The sequence below is a fragment of the Cucurbita pepo genome, chromosome 16 (assembly GCF_057944985.1).
Source record: "Cucurbita pepo subsp. pepo isolate OVF chromosome 16, ASM5794498v1, whole genome shotgun sequence".
NCBI classification, from domain to species: domain Eukaryota; kingdom Viridiplantae; phylum Streptophyta; class Magnoliopsida; order Cucurbitales; family Cucurbitaceae; genus Cucurbita; species Cucurbita pepo.
Window position 1 is genome coordinate 10,059,718 of NC_141813.1, and position 20,068 is coordinate 10,079,785.

Below are 20,068 nucleotides of genomic sequence, written 5' to 3' on the forward strand. Positions count from 1 at the left end.
ATAATCTTATAAGCATTTCTATTGAAATTTGTTACATGTGTGTATCTGAAAAATATCATACAAATTGAAAAAAATAAGAAAAAAATATTGAAAAATATTTGAAATTGGTGTAAATACTATTTTGATCTGATATTTTAATATTAAAATATTATACATTTGTTTTTCATAAAAAAATCTTTGAACTTGTTTTAATATTTGTTATATATATACCAATTTTTATAAACTAATTATCATCTACAATTATCATTCTAAAAGTTAATAGTTACTCGGTTCAACTTAAAAAAGTTGATTGATGAAAGTGACCGTTTACAAATTATACATTTTAAAATTTTTTTTATAGAAAAAGGTCTCTTTTTTATTAATTTTATTTTTCCAAATTTGATAAAAAGAAAAAAAAAATCGTTGTGGACTAATTTTGAGATTTAAACATTTAGAAGTATAATTAAAAATAAATGATATTAGTGACAATTAGTCCGGCAGGGAAAATAATGAAACAAAAAAAGCGCTAGAAGGAGGGCTTGAACCTCCGACCTTGTGGTTAACAGCCACACGCTCTAACCAACTGAGCTATTCCAGCTGATGTTAACTACACTTCTAGTTATTAATGAGATGCCTCCTGTAAATGAACCCGGAGACGTTTGAGCTCGTAGAAAACTACTTTGAGAGCAGCCTCCAGACGCTGGATCTCTGTTCAGCTCTGGAAAACTACCTCAAGCGAGCTCGGGATAGTCAGCTGTTCATTTTAATAGCGCGGAGGCAGTCCGAGGAGGAGGAATCTCAAGCAGGTCGTTCAAAACTCAGTGGCGGTCAACATTCCGATTATTGATTAAAATATAATTTTGATCATCCTACTATTAGTTTTAAGTTTTACCCATTACCAATAGAGATGTCCATTTAACCACGGGACATAGCCACAAAGAAGGGACAAAGAATCCTTGATTAAATAGAGAATAGGAGGAAGCGGAGAGAGATTTCTTCCCATTAGCTAAATGGGTCTGTAGATGAAGATTCTAATGGAAGGTTTTTCACGATATGGACATCTCAAGTTTCGCTTTCCAAGATATTCCTTTGACGAGCATTTGCAAGGATTATTTTTATATGATAAATGTGTGAAGTTTATTTATTACGTCACTATTTTTAATATCATAAACATAATCTAGCAAACAAAAATGGAAAAGAAAGGAAAAGAAAACAGTTCAGTAACGCTATACTCTGTAGTTTGCTTTTGTCCAAGCTATTCAAGCTGCGCAGTTCCTTCCCCTTTGATCTCGAAAACCTTCTTAAGAACATTTCCAACAACCTGTAATTTTTAACCCATTTCACAAAAGTTAATGGCGGATCGACAATTTACAGTCACAGACAAGGTTTGACAGCAACTTTTAACTTACCTTATCTGGTGTAGAGGCACCGGAGGTCACTCCAATGGTAACATGTCCATCAGGTAGCCAGTTTTCTTTCTTCGCCAGCTCCCCGTGCTGTCGTGCGATTCAACGAGTTGACATGAGTATAAATGTAACGATCCAAGCCCACAGCTAGCAGATATTGTCCTCTTTGGGCTTTCCCTTCTGGGCTTCCCCTCAAGGACTTCAAACGCGTCTGCTAGGGAGAGGTTTCTGCACCCTTATAAAGAATGTATTGTTCCCCTCTCCAACCGATGTGGGATCTTGCAATCCACCCTCTTTCGGGACCCATCATCCTCGCTGACACACCGCTTGGTGTCCACCCCCCCTTCGGGGTTCAACCTCCTTACTGAAAAATCGCCCAGTGTTTGACTCTGATACTATTTGCAACGGCCCAAGCCCACCGCTAGCAGATACTATCCTTTTTGGGTTTTCCCTTATGGGCTTCCCTTCAAGGTTTTTAAAACGCATCTTCTACGGAGAGGTTTCCATACCCTTAAAAAGAATGTTTTGTTTCCCACTCCAACCAACCTGGGATCTCACAATAAAAGAAAAACAAATGCCAAGTAGTCTTTGGATCAACATTCTAAATTCATACTTACATTGAGCTTGTATGATATCGAGTTTCCTGGTCCTATACGTTGCTCGCTGTCGATCCAGTACGACGGGATTCCTCGAGCCTCTGCAATCTCTTGAAGGTGAGAGGTGTTGCTTGAGTTCCATCCTCCAACAACTAACATGAGATCCATATCTTCCTCCACCAGCTGGTACATGGCATCTTGACGCACCTAATGAAAAACACCACCTCCAATCACCATCACGAGATTTTATTGCGAGTAAATACATAATTTTGTAAATTACGAGAAAGTTCGGCCTATTATCAACGGACACGAGGTCCTTACTAGCAGTAAACTTGCCATCTCATCCGTTTCAAACGATATCAACACTTTACACGACAACTTTAACATGTAGAACTTACTTGAGTAGCATTACAGATCGTATTGAAACTAATGAAGTGATCATTAATATTTTCAATTCCATACTTCCGCATCATAGTTTTCTCGATCAATTTTCCTGTTATCAGAATCATAAGATCAATGATTCACAGATTGCGAGTTTCTAACAAATCAATGGCTCCAAAAATTTACCAATCTCTTCTGTTTCCCCTTTGAGCATTGTGGTCTGATTAGCAATGCCAACTTTCATGAGATCACTATCTGGGTCGAATCCTTTTGAAACAGCAGACTTAAATTTCTACAAACAAGCCAGAAACTCGACTATTATCATGAGCGACGATATCGTAAAGTATCAGCAAGTTCCATTAAGCAAATCATTAACATGTTGTACCTTTAAAAAAGCTTCTTTAGTTGAGATCAATCCATTACTTTCAACCCCAAGAATGTAGTCGCATACATACGTCGCCTGACATCGGTTCAGATTTTAGTTTTAAAATGCTTCCTTATGCTATGAGCCAAAAGTACCAAGGATTTACCTCTACTATGTCTTTCACAATGATGTACTTTCCAGCGAACGAAGCAGTTGCTACGGTTTCTTCGTGACGATACTTGCCGTGAATTATTGACGTGTATTCTCCTTTTTTGTGCTTGTCAACAGCATTCCAAACCTATACAAAAGAAATGCAGAGGTAATCTCAGCATCAACAGCTACACTGTGCCCTTACTTTCCTTCAATGATGGTACTCGGAGGGACTGTGAATGACAAGAAAATGATGGAGTACCTTAGAAACCCATGGGCAAGTTGTGTCAACAATCTTAACTTTTTTGTCATTCAGAACAAGCATTTCATCAACTGCAGCCCCAAAGGCAGGCAAAATCACAACATCTCCTGGGTTAACGACATCAAATCGTTTCTTTCCTTCCTCCAGAGGAATGTTGTACACTCCCATCTCCTCCAAACGCTGCAGACTCATAGAATTTCCAAACAGTTACAGTAAGATATTTCATTCAACACATCATGTTGTTGGCTACCCTAAAAGCAAATCAAAATAAAACAACACAATAAGGAAGAGTACGATCTAAACTTGGGAGTATCGAGGATTATTGAAAGGAGTAGTCCTACATCGGCTAATTAATAGGAAAATCATGAGTTTATAACCAAGGAACACTATCTCCATTGTTATGAGTTATTTTGGGGAAACCAAAAGCAAAACCACGAGATCTTATGCTCAAAGCAGACAATATCATACCATTGTGGAGGGTCGTGTTTCCTAATATGGTATCAAAGTCATGCCCTTAACTTAGTCATGTCAATAGAATCCTCAAATGTCGAACAAAGAAGTTGTGAGCCTCGAAGGTGTAGTCAAAAGTGACTCAAGTGTCGAACGAAGGGTGTACTTTGTTCGAGGGCTCCAGAGAAAGAAGTCAAACCTTGATTAAGGGGAGGTTGTTTTAGGGCTTCATAGGCCTAAGGGGAGGCTCTATGGTGTAACTCGTTTGAGGGGAGGATTGTTGACGATTATTGAAAGGAGTAGTCCCACATTAGCTAAATAAAAGGAAGATCATGGGTTTATAAGTAAGGATGTTTGGGAAAACCAAAAGCAAAACCATGAGAGCTTACGCTCAAAGTGGACAATATCATACCATCATAGAGGGTCATGATTCCTAACAGGGAGATGTTCTTTACTACATAAATATTTACAGTACTACTACAACATGGATCATTCTTTCATATCCATGTTAGTATCTTTTGAAGCCACTAAATACAACAACGTAACAACAACTCAACATTTTCAAGCGAAGTCCGAACGAGAGTGTTTCAAATGACATTTTAAGTGCTAAAAAACACTTGGAAAGTAATTTCAAACACACCCTTAGTATGTGCTAGAACATTTGTGATCATTGTGTAACCAATGAAACAGTAAAGGCAAGAAAAGCTAAAGCATCAAAAGGACCTTGTTAACAGTTGGGTTATGAATAATCTCATTGGTAATCCATATTGTTTCACTCGGAAACTGTTTCCTCGCTTCATAAGCAATCTGCACAGCTCGTTCCACTCCCCAACAAAAGCCATAAGCTCCAGCCAATTTGACAGTAACATTCCCCCAAGTGAACCGATTCCCATTTTCATTCAGAGTATTCACAACTTCACCTAAGCCATTCAATACAAAAAAATTGGCACCAACAAAACGAAGATTCAACAAACTAAAATCATCATTCAAATACAACAAAAACTCACTTGTGAACTCGCTACTCATGAGCTTCAACGCCTCCTCCTTATACCCAAACCCTTTCCGATTATAGTTTTCACCTCTGGAAAAGTTCTTCCAGAACAGCTTCGCATCGAAATCGGGATTGACCGACGAAGAATCAGCAGTGCACCGAACCAAAAGGGGTTTCCGGAACCGGAGAGCTCCGGCGCCGGAAAAACTCTTCGATGAAACAGAGTCTACACGACGGGGAAGACGGGGGATCTGCAGAGAAATCGCCATGGAAAACGGTGGTATAACAACAACGAAGAATGGACGTTGACGTAGAAATATGAACGCACAGCATTGCTGGTGCTTCGTAAATTACGTTTCAAATTCAAAGTCCAAATCCGGAAAAGTTCTACTCATTAAAATACTGAAATCAATGAACAGGTATACCGAATCTTGATCCTGCTTTACAGATTACCTCCTCCGATTAGCAGAGATGGTGGGTGGTTGAAAGCATGGAACGACTACGAGTGAAAAACATCGAACTTTTTTGGAAGAACTTTAAACTTTATTTCCCTCATTTTTCAAATAAAAATATAAACTAAATTAATAAAAATATCCCTTTTATCTTAAGAAAAAAATAGTTTTAATAATATCTAGTTTTAGATAAAATAATAATTTAAGGATTTTAATTAATATTTTTAAAAAAATAAAAAATACCCATAAAATTTTAAAAATAACTTAATTTTTATAAAAAAAAAAATATTAAAAATTGTTACGGTCATTATATGGACAAAAATCATTTATTGATAATTACAAACGTTTTAATGTTATTTTAGAAAGTTTTTTTTAGTATTTTTAAAATGTGATACTGTCTATAAATATATTTTTTTATTATTTTAAATTTATTTTTGAAATTGTGAAAAAAGTTAAAAGATATTTTAAAGAAAAATTTAAAAATTAAAGGAACACGAGCTTTTAAAAATTTGACATATATTAATTCATTAAAAATCATATTTATTATGTAAAAAATTATAATATTTAAGAGTAAATATAATTGTAACATTAAATAACATTATTTATTTGAAGTGAAAAAGTAAAATAAACTAAAAGTAATTAACTTTTCAAATAAACTATATATTTATTTTTATTTTTATTTTTTTAAATTTAAGAATATTATTGAATGAAAGCAGAAAATATTTTATTAATTTAGCATAAAAAAAAACAAAAGATTCTAAGATACCAAGCGTCTGCAGCAATCATGAACCGGATATTTCATCGGACCAAAACGACGTCGTTTGCCGCAAGTAACAATACGACGTAGTATTGGTTTTGCTCTCTCTGGACCCCGGACTTCTCTTCTCGCTCACAAGTTTGCTCTCTCTCTCTCTTTTTTTTTTTTTTTTTTTTTTTTTTTTTTTTATTTTATTTTAATTTAATTATTATTATTTTTGTTTTATTTACTTCATCGGAGCGACTACCATTTAGTCGTTGTCCTTTCACTCTCTTCGCCGGCTTTTCCAACGATCTCCCCGGAGGGAAACGTTCTCCGGCGTTCCCCGATTCTCCGGATCGGATTTATTCATCGAATCTCTCTCGTTATCGATTGATATTTTTTCTTACTTGTATTACCAACTGAGCTTTGCTTTTTTATTTTTTATTTTTCCATCTGACTTCAATTTGTCTTCTCTTTCCCCAATTCGATTTCGCTATTTCTTTCGCCAATTTTTCAATGGAGGACTGCATCAGCAGCGATGAAGACTACTATGACTCCGATCGTGAGTCTCTTCAGGGTCTCGAGAACGAGGACTCTGAAATTCAGTGGGTTTCTAAAGGTCCCGCGACTAAGGTATTCTATTTTTTTTTTGGTACGAGGAGGGATTCTAATTGCGATTGATTACTTGGTTTGCTGATTGAAAGTTGTAACTCTTGTTGTTGGATTCAATTTTAGTGAGTTTCTTTTGTGGTGATGGCAGGGAATGAATTGATTGGGTTGAAATATAACGCTCCATGTTTTGTTTTTTGGACTCTTACTGTTTTTGTTGTTATTATTACTCTTTCCTGAAAAAAAGAGGTTTTTCTCCAAGTTTGTGATGATGGGGCGGCGGAATTTGGTGCATAATGCTTGGAATTTCTTTCCTGTTGAGATTCATGTGAATTTTCTAATCAATCATGCTTATGAAAACCCTTTTTGTTGTTTTCAGGTTATTACAAAGGAATCTCTCCTTGCTGCACAGGTTTAGCACCGGTTCTTCCCATCATATAAAAGACAATTTATCTCATTCTATTCTTTCATTGGATTCATGGGTTCTTTTTCGTTATTTGAATCTGATTTTAGGGCCGTTTTGTTTTCGTGTAGAAGGAGGACATGCGTAGAGTAATGGAGTTACTATCATTGAGGGAGCACCATGCTCGGACCTTACTCATTCATTACCGATGGGATGTAGAGAAATTGTTTGCAGTACTTGTGGAGAAAGGGAAAAGTCACTTGTTTGCTACTGCTGGTGTTACTATGATTGAGAATCGAAGTAATTGTTCCTCTGAGACTTCCTCCGTGGTGATGTGTGATATCTGCATGGAGGAAGTACATAGCAATGATGCAACAAGAGTGGATTGTGGTCATTGCTTTTGCAATAACTGTAAGCCTTTTTTTCCCTCTAAAATTAGATTTTGAATGGCCTTGTGAACTAATATTGTAAAGATTGTCTGTGATGTTAGTTGTAAGCAATTGTTATGGAATCAAATTGTGCTAAGTTCGTATAAATGACTAATAATTGGCTGAGCTTTATTTCTTGCTTCAGGTTGGACTGAACATTTCATTGTGAAAATAAATGAGGGTCAGAGTCGTAGAATCAGATGCATGGCCCACAAATGTAATGCAATTTGTGATGAAGCTGTTGTTAGGAATCTAGTTAGTAAAAGGCATCCAGATCTTGCCAATAAATTTGATCGTTTCCTTCTTGAATCATACATCGAGGATAACAAAAGAGTCAAGTGGTGTCCGAGCGCTCCTCATTGCGGCAATGCTATACGTGTGGAGGATGATGAGTTCTGTGAAGTAGAATGTTCTTGTGGTCTTCAGTTTTGTTTCAGTTGCTTATCAGATGCTCACTCGCCGTGTTCATGTTTGATGTGGGAACTTTGGATTAAGAAGTGCCGAGATGAATCTGAAACTGTTAACTGGATTACAGTACATACAAAGCCCTGTCCAAAGTGCCACAAACCTGTGGAGAAGAATGGAGGCTGTAATCTCGTCAGCTGCATCTGTGGTCAAGCATTTTGGTAAGATTATACTATTTTTTTAATCATTTTCTTTGTTATAGTTTTTTCAGTAAATGGGTGAAATGGCACATTCTGTTCAAAACTACTTAGATATGAGACCTGAAATCGATCCCTTTCATATATTGGCGAGATTTTGAGGTAGATAGCTCATTTTCATATTTTGCTGAAACTGAGACCGACACTGCAAGTATCGGCCAGTGTGGCACTCGTCAGATACTTACTGTTCATAGTTAGGTTCGATATAAGACAAATGGTCATACATCTAAATTCTTCTCTTGAAAAGCATACATGATTTTAGCGGCCTTGAAGAAGTAACTTTCTGCATTTCATTTGATGTGAAAATGTTCTGAAGAATCTAGTCATTTGATGCCCTTTCTGTCTCTTTCTATGAACAAATTTTTTTTTCTTTGCTATTGTCTTTTTAATATATGCCATTGATTCATATAATGGTGCGCACCACTTTTTGAGGTCTCAAACAATTTGTGAGTGGTCAATAATCTTCGTGATTTTTTTAATAAGTTTTTAGACCTTTTGGGAATTTGCTAATTTGTTATCAATAGAATTTAAATGATCTCACATCATGGTTTGTTTTTTCTTTATAGATGATAGATTAGTTAGATGTATATTGGAAATTTAGAACAAGTTCTAAGAAGGATTGCAGTTAATTAGATAGTAATCTTAGATAGTACTACCTAATCCATCTCCATTACTTTGATTGAAACTTAGAATAGGAAAATTTTCAATTGAATATTATGGTTTGAACTACCATAATTCACTCTAATATTTTTCTACATTCACTTGAACAAGTTCAATATAACGTATTTAATCATTTTAACCTTATGCTGGTTATAGATTCTGTAAAAATACGAATCTCCATGATCTAAGGAAATAAGTTTAGTTAGGTGCGAAGTATGATGTGTGAAAGATGGTTATTTTTTCGTTTAACTCACCAAATAATTACTTAAACCTTGCTTCAATTTGAATATAAATTCATATAAGTCGAGCATTTAGTGCTTAAGACATAAGTTTATGATAGTATAACTGTTTCTTTTTCCAATTGTTATTCTTTACCATAAAATTCATTTGAATAATATTTTCATAACACTTCAATTTTAGCATATGGACGGCAGTCGTTAATTTCATCTCTTAACCAGCTGCTTGTTTCTATTTTAGCTATGTGTTCTTCTCACCTTGTTTTACTTTTATTAAGTGGGTCTAAGTTTCTAATTCCCATCCTTCTGGTACAGTTGGCTGTGTGGTGGAGCCACTGGTCGAGAGCACACTTGGTCGAGTATTTCTGGTCATAGTTGTGGGCGTTACAAAGAAGAATCAGAACAGAAAGCTGAGCGAGCAAAACGGGATTTGTACCGTTATATGCACTATCATAATCGATACAAAGCTCATACAGATTCTTTTAAGCTTGAAAGCAAATTGAAGGAATCCATACAAGAGAAGATCTCGATTTCTGAAGAGAAGGAATCCATGCTCAGAGATTTTAGTTGGGTAAACAATGGACTGTGTAGACTTTTCAGATCAAGGCGGGTTCTATCATACTCTTACCCATTTGCGTTCTATATGTTTGGGGATGAGCTATTCAAAGACGAGATGACTCAGGAGGAAAGGGAGATAAGGCAGCATCTATTTGAGGACCAACAGCAGCAACTTGAGGCAAATGTTGAGAAGCTCTCCAAGTTTTTAGAGGAACCGTTTGATCAATACACGAAAGACAGGGTAATGGATATAAGGATGCAAGTCATCAATCTGTCGGTTATCACCGATACCCTCTGCAAGAAGATGTAAGTATACTGAGCTATCTGTTCTTCTAAAAACGTGTAAAGCTCTGGGAAGTCATGTCTTATTCTAACGCAGGTACGACTGTATTGAGAACGATCTTCTGGGTTCACTTGAACTGGGTATCCACAATATTGCTCCTTACAAGTCGAAGGGCATTGAGAAGGCGCTGGAGCTTTCTGCTTGTTGGAACAGCAAAGCAAATACTACAGACAAATATCTGCCATCAGACTGTGGAACAAGTGGTAAAGTGGAGAGTACTTTTCTACACTTTTTTATTCATCCCTGTTCGGTTCACAAATCGTGATTTCGATTCGTCTGTCTCAGTTCACAAATTTTGATCTCAATGCGTCTGTCTCTTAACAGTGTCCCTTATTTTTGAAAATATACATTTATCATCTACATCTCTAAATCAAGATCATTGGGCATTGCTTGGTCTTTCTTTAGTCAGATAAATCTTTATTTTGGGCCTATTTGATGTGGAGTTCTTACAATTCTTTTCAGTCAATTTCTGAGACAATATATAAAGGAAACTACCTGGCAATACTGCTTTGTATAGATATTGGGTATAAAAGTTTTACTGATGGTATAAATGCAGGAGGATTGTCAGAGCGGAATAGACTGAGTAGCTTGAATTCCGATGAGAACGGATGCTCGTCTAGGAAGCGTGCCAGAGCCGAAGTCGTTACTGGCAACTGCTTCGATCTAAACTTACCTGCTGAGGTTGTTGATAGAAACTGATCTCTGGAAGTTGCGAGTTTATAACGTACAGTTGTACAGATCTGACATAAAACATTAGCTTCGTTAGCACGGGGACGGGCAATCGAGGATTGGCAATCCTAGGTACTTTTAACTCTTTACTCTTTGTTTATCATGTTTGTCTCAGGTTGAATATATTGTCTTCGGCTGAGCTATATTTTGAAAGAGAATTATCTTTAAGTTTCACGTTCTTTACTTTTGAAATCCGCAAATTGTACATAGCAGTGATATCGGGATTTGATGATGGTATTTGGAATGTAAATGCTTAATTCTCAGCTTGAGACAGACAAGAGGGTATATGCATTTTGAGCTCTAGTCTAATATTCTCTCTTGCTGGAAGTAAAATTTCTATGCTGTGTTTTATTCGATGTTTCCTGATGTTCATGTTTGTGTGCTATGAACATTTCCATGTCTGGTGATCTGTTTTTGGTCATATCCTGATCTTTGCCTTTTACAGGAAGAAATAATGATAAAAGCTGGTTATAGCTGTTGGAATCTTTGGCATTTCATGATTTTGTTTTTAGTTAAACACGGGAGTAAAGTCGAACCTTCAACTTCTTCTTGATTGAAGATATGTGTTTTAACTAGTTGAGTTATGCTAATGTTGACGTTTTTAGTGGTTTATAATTGGAAGTGTCACTTTCTTGGTGGGTTATAGCTGTTGGAATGTTCCTCATTTCACGATTTTATTTTTAGTTAAACACGAGTGAAGTCGAACCTTCAACTTCTTGGTTGAAGATATGTATTTTAACTAGTTGAGTTATGTTTATGTTGACGTTTTTGAGTGGTTTATAATTGGAAGTGTCACTTTTTTTTGCGGGTTATAGCTGTTGGAATGTTCCTCATTTCATGATTTTGTTTTTAGTTAAGCATGTGGGAGTGAATTCGAACCTTTAACTTCTTCTTGCTTGAATATATGTATTTTAATTAGTTGAATTATGCTAATGTTGGCGTTTTTAGTGGTTTATAATTGGAAGTGACTTTTTTGGCGGGTTATAGGTGTTAAGTCGAACCTTCAACTCCGTGATTGAAATGAACTAGTTGAGTTATGGTTATGTTGACGTTTTATGTGGTTTATAATTTGGAAGTTTCACTTTTTTCGGCGCGTTTTAGCAGTTAGAATGTTCCACATTTCATGATTTTGTTTTTAGTCAACATGTGAGAGTGAGGTCGAATCTTCAACTTATGTACTTTTGTATCGAGGATATATGTTTTAACCCGTCAATTTTTATATATTTTATTTTGGTGCTTAATTTAGAAATTTGATCCACTTAAACTTATGGTTATTATTATTATTATTCTCATGGATGCCTCTGCAATGGCTAAACTAGGGAAAGTTTCTTCTTACTTAGGACTTTTTAGTTGTTTCGGAGTTGCGGTAATTGATATGTATTCTTTGAGTTCAAAGCGAATATAAGAATTATAGAAACTTTTTCATTGATTAGAGACGATGAATCATCATGAATTAAGATGTAATTTTAAAATTGTCATAGATTTTAAAATGTTCGTACTTTGAAACAAAAAAATTACAAACAATTTTAATTGTTTAATATTTAATTTGAAAGTAACTTAAATTTCATGTGATTTAGTAAATATTTTTGAAGTAAAAATTGAGAATTGACAAATAGTTTGGTTAGAAAATCTACCAAATTTTTTAGAAAAATTACTTTTTAACATTAATCAATGGTTAAATATTATTTAGAATTAGTTGTAGATTAATTACCTTATTTTATTTTATTTATTATTTATTTAATATTTATTATATACAGAATTTAACCTTTTAATATTTTTAAAAGATTGATGCGAACTTTTTAAAATTCGGAAGGAGATACCTAAGGTTTGTTGAATGAAAGACCCACGTCTCGGCTAATTTAGGGAATGATCATGGGTGGGTTTATAATCAAGGAATACTATCTCCATGGGGAAGCCCAAAGCAATTGGTACGAGGTCTTTTGGGGAAGCCCAAAGCAAAGCCACGAGAGCTGAGAGTTTATGTTCAAAGCCCAAAGCAAAGTCATGAGAGCTTATGCTCAAAGTAGACAATATCATTTATCATTGCGGGGAGTCATGTTCATCTAATGTCAAATGTCTAACAAAGGACTCCAAAAGAAAATGAGTAGGCATAGTAAAAAATGACTAAGACTCCAAAAGAAAATGAGTCGAGCTTCGATTAAGGAAAGACATACTTTGTTCGAGGGGAGGTATTGGATAAAAGTCCCAGAGCCTTAATTAAGGGGAGACATACTTTGTTCGAGGAGAGGTTTTGGATGAAAGTCCCACATCGACTTGAGTTTATAATCAAGGAATGCTATCTCTCAGAGCCTCGATTAAGGGGAGACATACTTTGTTCGAAGGGAGGTGTTGGATGAAAGACCCACATCTGTTTGGGTTTATAATCAAAGAATATTATCTCCATTGGTATGAGGTATTCTGGGAAAGCCTCATGCTCAAAGTGGATACCATTGTGGAGAGTCGTGTTCATCTACTAAGGTTTAAATATATTTTGTATAATATTTGCCTTATTTAATAAATTTGAATAAAAAATAAGTTTGAAAAAAATTAAGTCCAATGCAATTTAAAGGATTATGACATAATACTATAAACGTGGGAGGGAATCACTTCGGCCAATCAATATACATAGAGAGCACAAGAGTCGCTTGTAATCTTCTAATTTGGCCACCAGAAACCACTTATTTGGCGGATTCTGATTCCAAGTCTTGTGCTTTTCCAAACCCCACTTCCCATGTTTGCCTTCCCTTTCTTCCCCTCAAAACCCTAGGCGGAGCCGGAGAAATCCCCGCCCATGGAAGAAGACAGTATAGATATGGTTCTGGCCAGAGCCACCGACCTCCGATTGAAGATCGGCAACTGCATTCACAATGCAACAACCACTGCTAGAACGGGAAATGAAGCCGCTGACGACGGCGGTTCCGGTTCCGAATCTCCGGTCGGAGATATGGAGGACGATGAAGAAGTAGAACGACTTTTGAGTGTCTGCGATGCTCTCGAGTCCTTGGAGACTCAGCTCTCCTCGTTGCAGGTTTTCTCTTAATTTGAACTATTTTTTATTTCTGTTCTTTCATGTTTCTTGATTTGTTGGTCTGTGATTTTGTGCTGATTTTGATCTTGAATTGCTTTTATTGTATCGTATGATGATTGTTCTAATCTAGGTTTCGTTTTTCTGTTCTTCATTTTCTCATATTCTTGAGCCAAGAGATTGTTTGTCTACTTTTGCTGAATTTAGAACGATCTTCCATTTCATTGAACTTTGAAACTACTTAATGAATTGCTCTGTTCTGCCAAATGAGACCTCGTTCTTTGTTTTGATATTGTTCAAACATGCTTTGCTTGCTTTTTCTTAATGTTTTTCCTGTTATATGAATTGTATTGAACTATTTTGGCCTTTGGAATTGTAAAGCTAAAGCATATTCTCTGTATTTGTCTGTCTTTTCCTTGTTACTCTGCTCAAAAGCATTATGATTGTGGACTGCTCTGAACTTTTACCTTTAATCCCATGGTTAGAGTCATTGTGCCTTGAATTGAACTTCAACTCATGCTATAGGATTAGCTTTGAAATATTTGGTGGATGTATGTGTGGCCATTTAGCTTGTCTCTTGTGGAAAAGAAGCTTAGAGGTCATATGGTAACTTTTTGTAACAGTCGAAGCCCACCGTTAGTTGATATTGTCTTATATCGAACCTAGAATGTTTTGAGCTTTACCTCCAGGTCTTTTAAAACATCTCTATTAAGAGAGGTTTTCACAACCTTATAAGGAATGTTTCGTTCCCTTTTTCAACTGATGTGAGATCTCCCAATCCACCCTCCTTAGGGTCCTCGGGCTTCCCTCAAGGTTTTTTAAAATGCGTTTACCAAGTAGAGGTTTCTACACCCTTGTAATGAATGCTTTGTTCTCCTCTCCAACCGATATGGGATCTCCCAATCCACCCCCTTTAGGGCCTCGAGCTTCCCTTCAAGGTTTTTAAAACACCTCTACTAAGGAGAGGTTTCCACACCCTTATAAGGAATGTTTTGTTCCCCTCTTCAACCAATGTGGGATCTCACAATCCACCCTCCTTAAGGGCCTCGGGCTTCACCACAAGGTTTTTAAAACGCGTCTACTAGGGAGTGGTTTCCACATGCTTACGAGGAATGTTTTGTTCTCATCTCAAACCGACGTGGGATTTCCCACTTTTTCATTTTTTGTTTTTTAGTTTTATAAACATATTTTTATGGTAATTATTCCTTGTTTGTCAGTTCTCAATGTTTCTAAAACTTGTATTGCAATCTTGAAATTCGAAGCAATTATCAAGAGAAAACATTAAACTATGAGAATGTCACGAAATTTTGCCTAACTTGATTATCATTGACCACCACTGATGTAAACCTTGTTTTGTTGAAATAATCACTGAAAGTTTTTTATTATCACACCAGCTAGTGAAGTTGTTTGTGTTTCTTTGGTTATATAGATAGGCTGTTGCTAGAAGGACCTATCTTTTCTTGTTTGCTTTGTGCTCACAGACACGTGAGAAACTCGAGCGGATATCATTGTACTAAATTCAGGTTATATCAGAATAATCCTTGGGTTTATGTTCTGTTTCGTTACTGGTTATAAAACTCCAGGACGATGTAATGTTCATTGAATATATTTGCATAACTAGCTATATAATTATATGTAACTGCTCCTCAAGGTTTTAAAATGTGTCTGGTAGGGAGAGCTTTCCACAGCCTTATAAAGAATGCATCGTTTCCCTCTCCAACCGATATGGGATCTCACAAGTGCCTCTAGGTGCGTCAGCGAGGACGCTGGGCCCCTAAGGAGGGAGGATTGTGAGATCCCACATCGGTTGGAGAGGGGAACGATGCATTCTTTACAAGGCTGTGGAATTCTCTCTCTACCAGACGCGTTTTAAAACCTTGAGGGGAAGCCTGAAAGGGAAAGCCCAAAGAGGACAATATTTGCTAGCGTTAGATTTTGGCTGTACATTATACGATGTAACACTTCCAGCTAAAATTAATGTTGTTTCACTTGTCATTTTAAGGATTTACAACAACAACAGCGATACGAACGGGAAGCTGCCCTCAGCGAGATCGAACACAACCGCAAGATGCTACTCGACAAGCTCAAGGAGTACAAAGGGGAGCATTTAGATGTGATAAATGAAGCTTCTGCCTTTGCTGGGGAGGCAGTAAAGAACAACCATGATTTCATGCTTCCTCCATACCCAAGCCGTCTTCCATTCCCTCTTCACCTAAACAATGGTCATTTATCACCATCCTTGTCTTCTCGCAAAGCTGCCCATAATGGGGTAGCCTTAAGCTACATGAAAAACGACACGGAAAGGGAGTCAAGCGAGTCGTTGACGACCAGCAAACAAGCGAACACGAGAAACTCAAGGAGGAACGGGTTCGGTTCGCTCGTAGCAGCAGCAGCCAAGGTAGTGTTCACCATTGTTGGTGTTGTGTCCATAATGAACATGTCTGGTTTCGGGCCACGAATCGTAGTAAACAGAGCTACTACTCATTTGAAGAAATCCAGTGCGACCGAACATCCATCCACAGAAGACGAGAGACCGAGAACTCGATGCCCACCGGGGAAAATCCTGGTTGTGGAAGACGGGGAGGAGAGGTGTTTGGTGAAAGAGAGAATTGAAGTTCCATTTTCTTCTGCTGTGGTAAAACCAGATGTGAACTATGGATGTGGTTAATTTTCGACAAGGTAGAATAATAATCCTTTTATGATAGGGGTCTGGTTTGGAATTTAATAGAAGTTGGAGGGCTGTAAATTAAATTCCCAATAAAAGATTGAGATGTAAAGTTGAAAAAAAATTGACTGAAATTGAAATTTTAAAAAGCCTAGGGACTGAAGTGAAAAAATGGTGTAAGAAATTTGAGAGAAATCAATATTTTAAGGAGTGGTTACATCTACTATGCAAATTAATATTATAAAAAATAATAGGCGCGTGAGGCTGACGACGATACGTAACAGGCCAAAATAGACAATATTTTCTATTGGAGTTGATATCAGAGCCAGACATTGAGCAGTGTGTCAGTTGCTAGCGGTGAACATGAGTTGTTACAAATGATATCAGAGCTAGACACCAAGTAGTGTGCTAGCAAAGACACTAAACTCTTATATCAATGTTATGTGAGGTCACTAAGCAGTGTGCTAGCAAAGACACTAAACTCTTATATCAATCTTATGTGAGGTCACCAAGCTAGTAAAGACACTGAACTCTTATGTCAATCTTATGTGAGGTCACCAAATAGTGTGCTAGTAAAGACATTGAACTCTTATGTGAGGTCACCAAGTAGTGTGCTAGCAAAGACACTGAACTCTTATATAATCATATAAGGTGGATTGTAAAATCCGTCAAATTAAATAAATAATTAATTGCCTAACAACTCGGTAGTTTGACTATTGAGTCCAATCCAAAACAAAATTTTAATTAAAAAACAAGCCCAAATAAAAGATTAGTATGAGAAACCCAATTAAAAAGCTACAAATTTGGCAGTGTTGGTAGACAACTCCCTGTAGCTTTGTATTTTATTCAAAGAAGCAAAAAGCAAATCCCCATGGCCTTTCATTTCAACGAAGAGGTAAAAAATTTTATCCATAAACTAAACCCATTTGGATTAGTTCATAAATAGAGTGACCAAAACATGAATTTGCTCATAAGAACACAGACATGGGCACCTGTGGTGGTGAAGGAAGGGTCTTCACTGAACAACAAGAGGCCCTTGTGGTCAAGTCATGGGGTCTCATGAAGAAGAATGCTGCTGATTTGGCCCTCAAACTCTTCCTCAAGTAAGATACTCGTTCTTCGTTCTTCGTTCTTCATTCAAAGGGTTTGTATCAATGCACTAGAGTTGACTCTTCTCTTTCTTTCTTTTTTTTAATTGTTGTTGGATCTTAGGGTATTTGAAATCGCGCCGTCTGTTAAGAACATGTTCTCGTTTTTGAGAGACTCGAAAGTTCCATTGGAGCAAAACCCGAAGTTGAAGCCTCATGCGTTGAGTGTCTTCACTATGGTGAGTTTATGAACAAAAGTTGACCTTTAGTAGATCGTGTTTGATTCCAATCTTGAACCGTTTGACGTGAATTATAGACTTGTGAGTCAGCCGTTCAGCTTCGAAAAGGAGGGATAGCGGCGGCTAAAGCAACCACTTTGAAGAGGCTAGGTGCTTCGCACCTCAAGTACGGTGTTGTCGATGAACATTTTGAGGTGATTCCGGATTCTATTTCGATTTCAAAATTTAAACTTTATCGTTATTTTGATCGAACGAGAGCATAATAGTGAATTTTTTCGGGTGATAGGTGGTGAAGTATGCACTTTTGGAGACCATTAAGGAAGGAATTCCAGAGATGTGGAGTGTGGAGATGAAAGAGGCATGGGCTGAGGCTTATGATCAATTGGTTTCTGCCATTAAAGCTGAAATGAAGCCTTCTTCCACCTCTTAAAACCTTACCCTTTTATGTCTCAATTTTCACCATGTTTAAATAAACGTCTTGTACGGTGGTTTCTAAATTCAAAAGCGCTCGATCGGGTTGAATTATGATTTCAAGAACCAATTCGGTTCTATTCGGGTTCAGGTTTAGTGGGCAAAGGATCGAATTAGTGACTTCCAACTAAATATTCACAAGTCACAGCGTATCATTAACATCTGTTATAAATATAAAAAATCATAAGCAGATCGATTGAGCTTAATTAGGTATCGTTTTGCTTATACATATAAAATGACGAAAATATCCTTCATAGAAATACATCGTCAAAAAAACATTTTTAAAATGGGATATTACTCCTTAGATATTATAAATATAAATTAAATAATTGAAGCATAAAGTTTGATTGGATCAAATGATTTCACATGCCAAAAGACATAACGTCGAATACCAACATGGTAGTTGGAGCGTTAGTTATAACGTGTAATATATAGTTTAAATCTGCGGAATAAAATCTAATTTTATTTATTACAAAAACTTAGATCTTACAATATATAAAATAAATAGATAAGACCCGAGCAATAATTGATGAAGTTTTTCAATGCTACTTTTGAAGGCGTTAATGAAACAATAATGCAATATCACATGTTGTTCGGTCCTATGATGTTTTATTTTATGTTTTTTTTTTTAAGAAAAAGAATATAAAAGAAATATAATGTTTTTCAATAATTTATTTTAATCCATGTGGAATTAAATTATTTACATAAATTTCAAATTAATTTTCAATCAACCCTTTACTTTTTTTTTTTTATTATTGGATTTATATCCAATTATTTTATTAGAAAAATATCTTAAATACCATTTTTGTTTATATTAATTTTATTTTATTGTATTTTGATATTTCATTATTAGATGAAAATAGTTCATTAATAAAAACATATAACAAAATATTATTAATGGAAATATAATATTAATAAATAAATAAATAAATAAATATATTTATAAATTCGAGTGTGCTGGTTTCTCCTCTCTTTCCCGTTGCAACTTCGGCTTTCGCCATAGACGCGACTTTCAGATACAATGTCGCCTCCGTTCTTCTTCCAAGTGGCGTTGAAGCCATTTCGCCGGAATCTCAGTACGACGCCCCTGGTGCTCTGATGCGGTGCCCTACGGCGGCTGGCGCCGCTTTCATGGACGGATATGCCTTCTTGGAGCTGGCGAGGGCTACATTAGCTTTGGCAGCCAAAGCACACAAGATTGTGAGAGAGATCGGCAGATCGGATTTAGCAAGCGGGATTAGAAAGTAAATTTCCCCCAATTCGAGCTCTCTGTCGCTGGAAATTTGTGGAACGATTGAATTGATCTTCATAGATTCTGAACTACAGAGGAAACAATTAGGGTTTTGATTGAGAATGTGGCTGGCCTTGACTGGGTGCCTCAATTCTTGTAGCCTGCCATCTATATGAATGATTTTCGCTGTGAAGGGCCAGTTCGTGAGGCTAGGGCTTGAGTGCTGAGATGAGGCACAAACTCCCATGGTTTTTGTTTTTCTGAAGAAATGGAAGAGTCGGATGGAGGAGGAGATTGGTACGTGGTGAATCATTCCATATATTTATATACAAGGAAAACTGAGAGAAGATTAGCAGGGCATGTGAATCATGGGGCCATGATAAGACCGTATAAAAACGGCGGAAAATGCACTGAATATGTGGTATGATCCTTTTCCCTTTTGAAGTTTCCTTGTTGCTCCAGCTAGATACCATTACTGTGCAGAAGCTGGGCCGTCACTGACATTTTATCTACAGGGAGAAAGAGAGAGAGAGGGAGGGAGGCCCCATTCTGGACCAACCGACTGCTCAACGTGTATCTCACTCATTGACAATGACAACAATTGGTAACTTTCCATCCCAACTGAGTATTAACCTTTTGGATCTCAGTATCAGGATTTTGACAATGCTTATATATACTGTGCTAATATTCAATCAGGGAAAAGATCAGAATTCTTCTTTTGGCCTTTTTTTTTTTTCTTGTGTATATCTACATATCATCGCCTTTAGTTAAAACAAAAATATTTTGCGATCATAGTGTTTGTGAGATCTCACGTCGGATGAGGAGGAGAACGAAGCATTCTTTATAAGAGTATGGAAACCTCTTCCTAGCATATGTGTTTAAAAATCTTGAGGGGAAGCCTGAAAGAAAAAGTCTAATGAGGACAATATCTGTTAACGGTGTGCTTGGGTT

At 36.6% G+C, this 20,068-nt stretch overlaps 5 protein-coding genes and 1 non-coding gene across 8 annotated transcripts; 3 read left to right on the forward strand and 3 right to left on the reverse strand.

Annotated features, from left to right (window-relative positions):
* Nucleotides 1–503: 503 nt before the first annotated feature.
* TRNAN-GUU (transfer RNA asparagine (anticodon GUU)) lies at nt 504–577 on the reverse strand. Its single transcript has one exon. It is a non-coding gene; the product is annotated as a tRNA-Asn (tRNA).
* A 490-nt stretch (nt 578–1,067) lies between these two features.
* On the reverse strand, nt 1,068–5,131 carry LOC111776877 (4-hydroxy-3-methylbut-2-enyl diphosphate reductase, chloroplastic). 2 transcript variants are annotated; one of them, XM_023656272.2, is made up of 11 exons: nt 5,033–5,131; nt 4,596–4,830; nt 4,312–4,508; nt 3,139–3,318; nt 2,893–3,024; nt 2,748–2,822; nt 2,549–2,654; nt 2,380–2,474; nt 2,003–2,188; nt 1,389–1,475; nt 1,068–1,300 (listed from the first exon to the last, which is right to left on the reverse strand). In XM_023656272.2, the coding sequence occupies exons 2-11, from the start codon at nt 4,612–4,614 to the stop codon at nt 1,235–1,237; spliced, it is 1,143 nt and encodes a 380-aa protein (XP_023512040.1). In that variant the 5' UTR covers nt 4,615–4,830; nt 5,033–5,131; the 3' UTR covers nt 1,068–1,234. The 2 variants fall into 2 exon arrangements, with proteins under 2 accessions (XP_023512040.1, XP_023512039.1); XM_023656271.2 differs by having other exon boundaries at nt 4,596–5,115.
* Nucleotides 5,132–6,004: 873 nt separating this feature from the next.
* On the forward strand, nt 6,005–11,210 carry LOC111777696 (putative E3 ubiquitin-protein ligase ARI2). 2 transcript variants are annotated; one of them, XR_002812411.2, is made up of 8 exons: nt 6,005–6,403; nt 6,759–6,791; nt 6,914–7,193; nt 7,356–7,836; nt 9,084–9,632; nt 9,706–9,872; nt 10,226–10,470; nt 10,844–11,210. XR_002812411.2 is itself a non-coding variant. In XM_023657419.2 (7 exons), exons 1-7 carry the CDS (start codon nt 6,287–6,289, stop codon nt 10,366–10,368), a joined length of 1,770 nt encoding a protein of 589 aa, XP_023513187.1. In that variant the 5' UTR covers nt 6,005–6,286; the 3' UTR covers nt 10,369–10,707. The 2 variants fall into 2 exon arrangements, 1 of the variants encoding a protein (XP_023513187.1); XM_023657419.2 differs by lacking the exon at nt 10,844–11,210 and having other exon boundaries at nt 10,226–10,707.
* A 1,816-nt stretch (nt 11,211–13,026) lies between these two features.
* LOC147789067 (plastid division protein PDV2-like) lies at nt 13,027–16,242 on the forward strand. Its single transcript, XM_087118706.1, has 2 exons — nt 13,027–13,426; nt 15,426–16,242. Exons 1-2 carry the CDS (start codon nt 13,190–13,192, stop codon nt 16,089–16,091), a joined length of 903 nt encoding a protein of 300 aa, XP_086974832.1. The 5' UTR covers nt 13,027–13,189; the 3' UTR covers nt 16,092–16,242.
* Nucleotides 16,243–17,032: 790 nt separating this feature from the next.
* HB1 (hemoglobin 1) lies at nt 17,033–17,966 on the forward strand. Its single transcript, XM_023656467.2, has 4 exons — nt 17,033–17,191; nt 17,301–17,415; nt 17,493–17,609; nt 17,702–17,966. The coding sequence occupies exons 1-4, from the start codon at nt 17,073–17,075 to the stop codon at nt 17,843–17,845; spliced, it is 495 nt and encodes a 164-aa protein (XP_023512235.2). The 5' UTR covers nt 17,033–17,072; the 3' UTR covers nt 17,846–17,966.
* Nucleotides 17,967–18,959: 993 nt separating this feature from the next.
* Nucleotides 18,960–19,364, reverse strand: LOC111777025 (uncharacterized). Its single transcript, XM_023656468.1, has one exon. It carries the CDS (start codon nt 19,362–19,364, stop codon nt 18,960–18,962), a length of 405 nt encoding a protein of 134 aa, XP_023512236.1.
* Between the last annotated feature and the right edge of the window lie 704 nt (nt 19,365–20,068).

Excerpts from the sequence above, each read along its gene's own strand:
- LOC111776877 (XM_023656271.2), bottom strand. The coding sequence starts at position 4,848 with ATGGCGATTTCTCTGCAGATCCCCCGTCTTCCCCGTCGTGTAGACTCT. Across the intron at positions 2,655-2,747 it reads CTAAAGAAGCTTTTTTAAAG|AAATTTAAGTCTGCTGTTTC; the intron begins GTACAACATGTT and ends GCTTGTTTGTAG. Across the intron at positions 1,301-1,388 it reads GTGCCTCTACACCAGATAAG|GTTGTTGGAAATGTTCTTAA; the intron begins GTAAGTTAAAAG and ends TAAAAATTACAG.
- LOC111777696 (XM_023657419.2), top strand. The coding sequence starts at position 6,287 with ATGGAGGACTGCATCAGCAGCGATGAAGACTACTATGACTCCGATCGT. Across the intron at positions 6,404-6,758 it reads CTAAAGGTCCCGCGACTAAG|GTTATTACAAAGGAATCTCT; the intron begins GTATTCTATTTT and ends TGTTGTTTTCAG. Across the intron at positions 9,633-9,705 it reads GATACCCTCTGCAAGAAGAT|GTACGACTGTATTGAGAACG; the intron begins GTAAGTATACTG and ends ATTCTAACGCAG.
- LOC147789067 (XM_087118706.1), top strand. The coding sequence starts at position 13,190 with ATGGAAGAAGACAGTATAGATATGGTTCTGGCCAGAGCCACCGACCTC. Across the intron at positions 13,427-15,425 it reads CTCAGCTCTCCTCGTTGCAG|GATTTACAACAACAACAGCG; the intron begins GTTTTCTCTTAA and ends TGTCATTTTAAG.
- HB1 (XM_023656467.2), top strand. The coding sequence starts at position 17,073 with ATGGGCACCTGTGGTGGTGAAGGAAGGGTCTTCACTGAACAACAAGAG. Across the intron at positions 17,192-17,300 it reads GCCCTCAAACTCTTCCTCAA|GGTATTTGAAATCGCGCCGT; the intron begins GTAAGATACTCG and ends GTTGGATCTTAG. Across the intron at positions 17,416-17,492 it reads CGTTGAGTGTCTTCACTATG|ACTTGTGAGTCAGCCGTTCA; the intron begins GTGAGTTTATGA and ends CGTGAATTATAG.
- LOC111777025 (XM_023656468.1), bottom strand. The coding sequence starts at position 19,364 with ATGGGAGTTTGTGCCTCATCTCAGCACTCAAGCCCTAGCCTCACGAAC.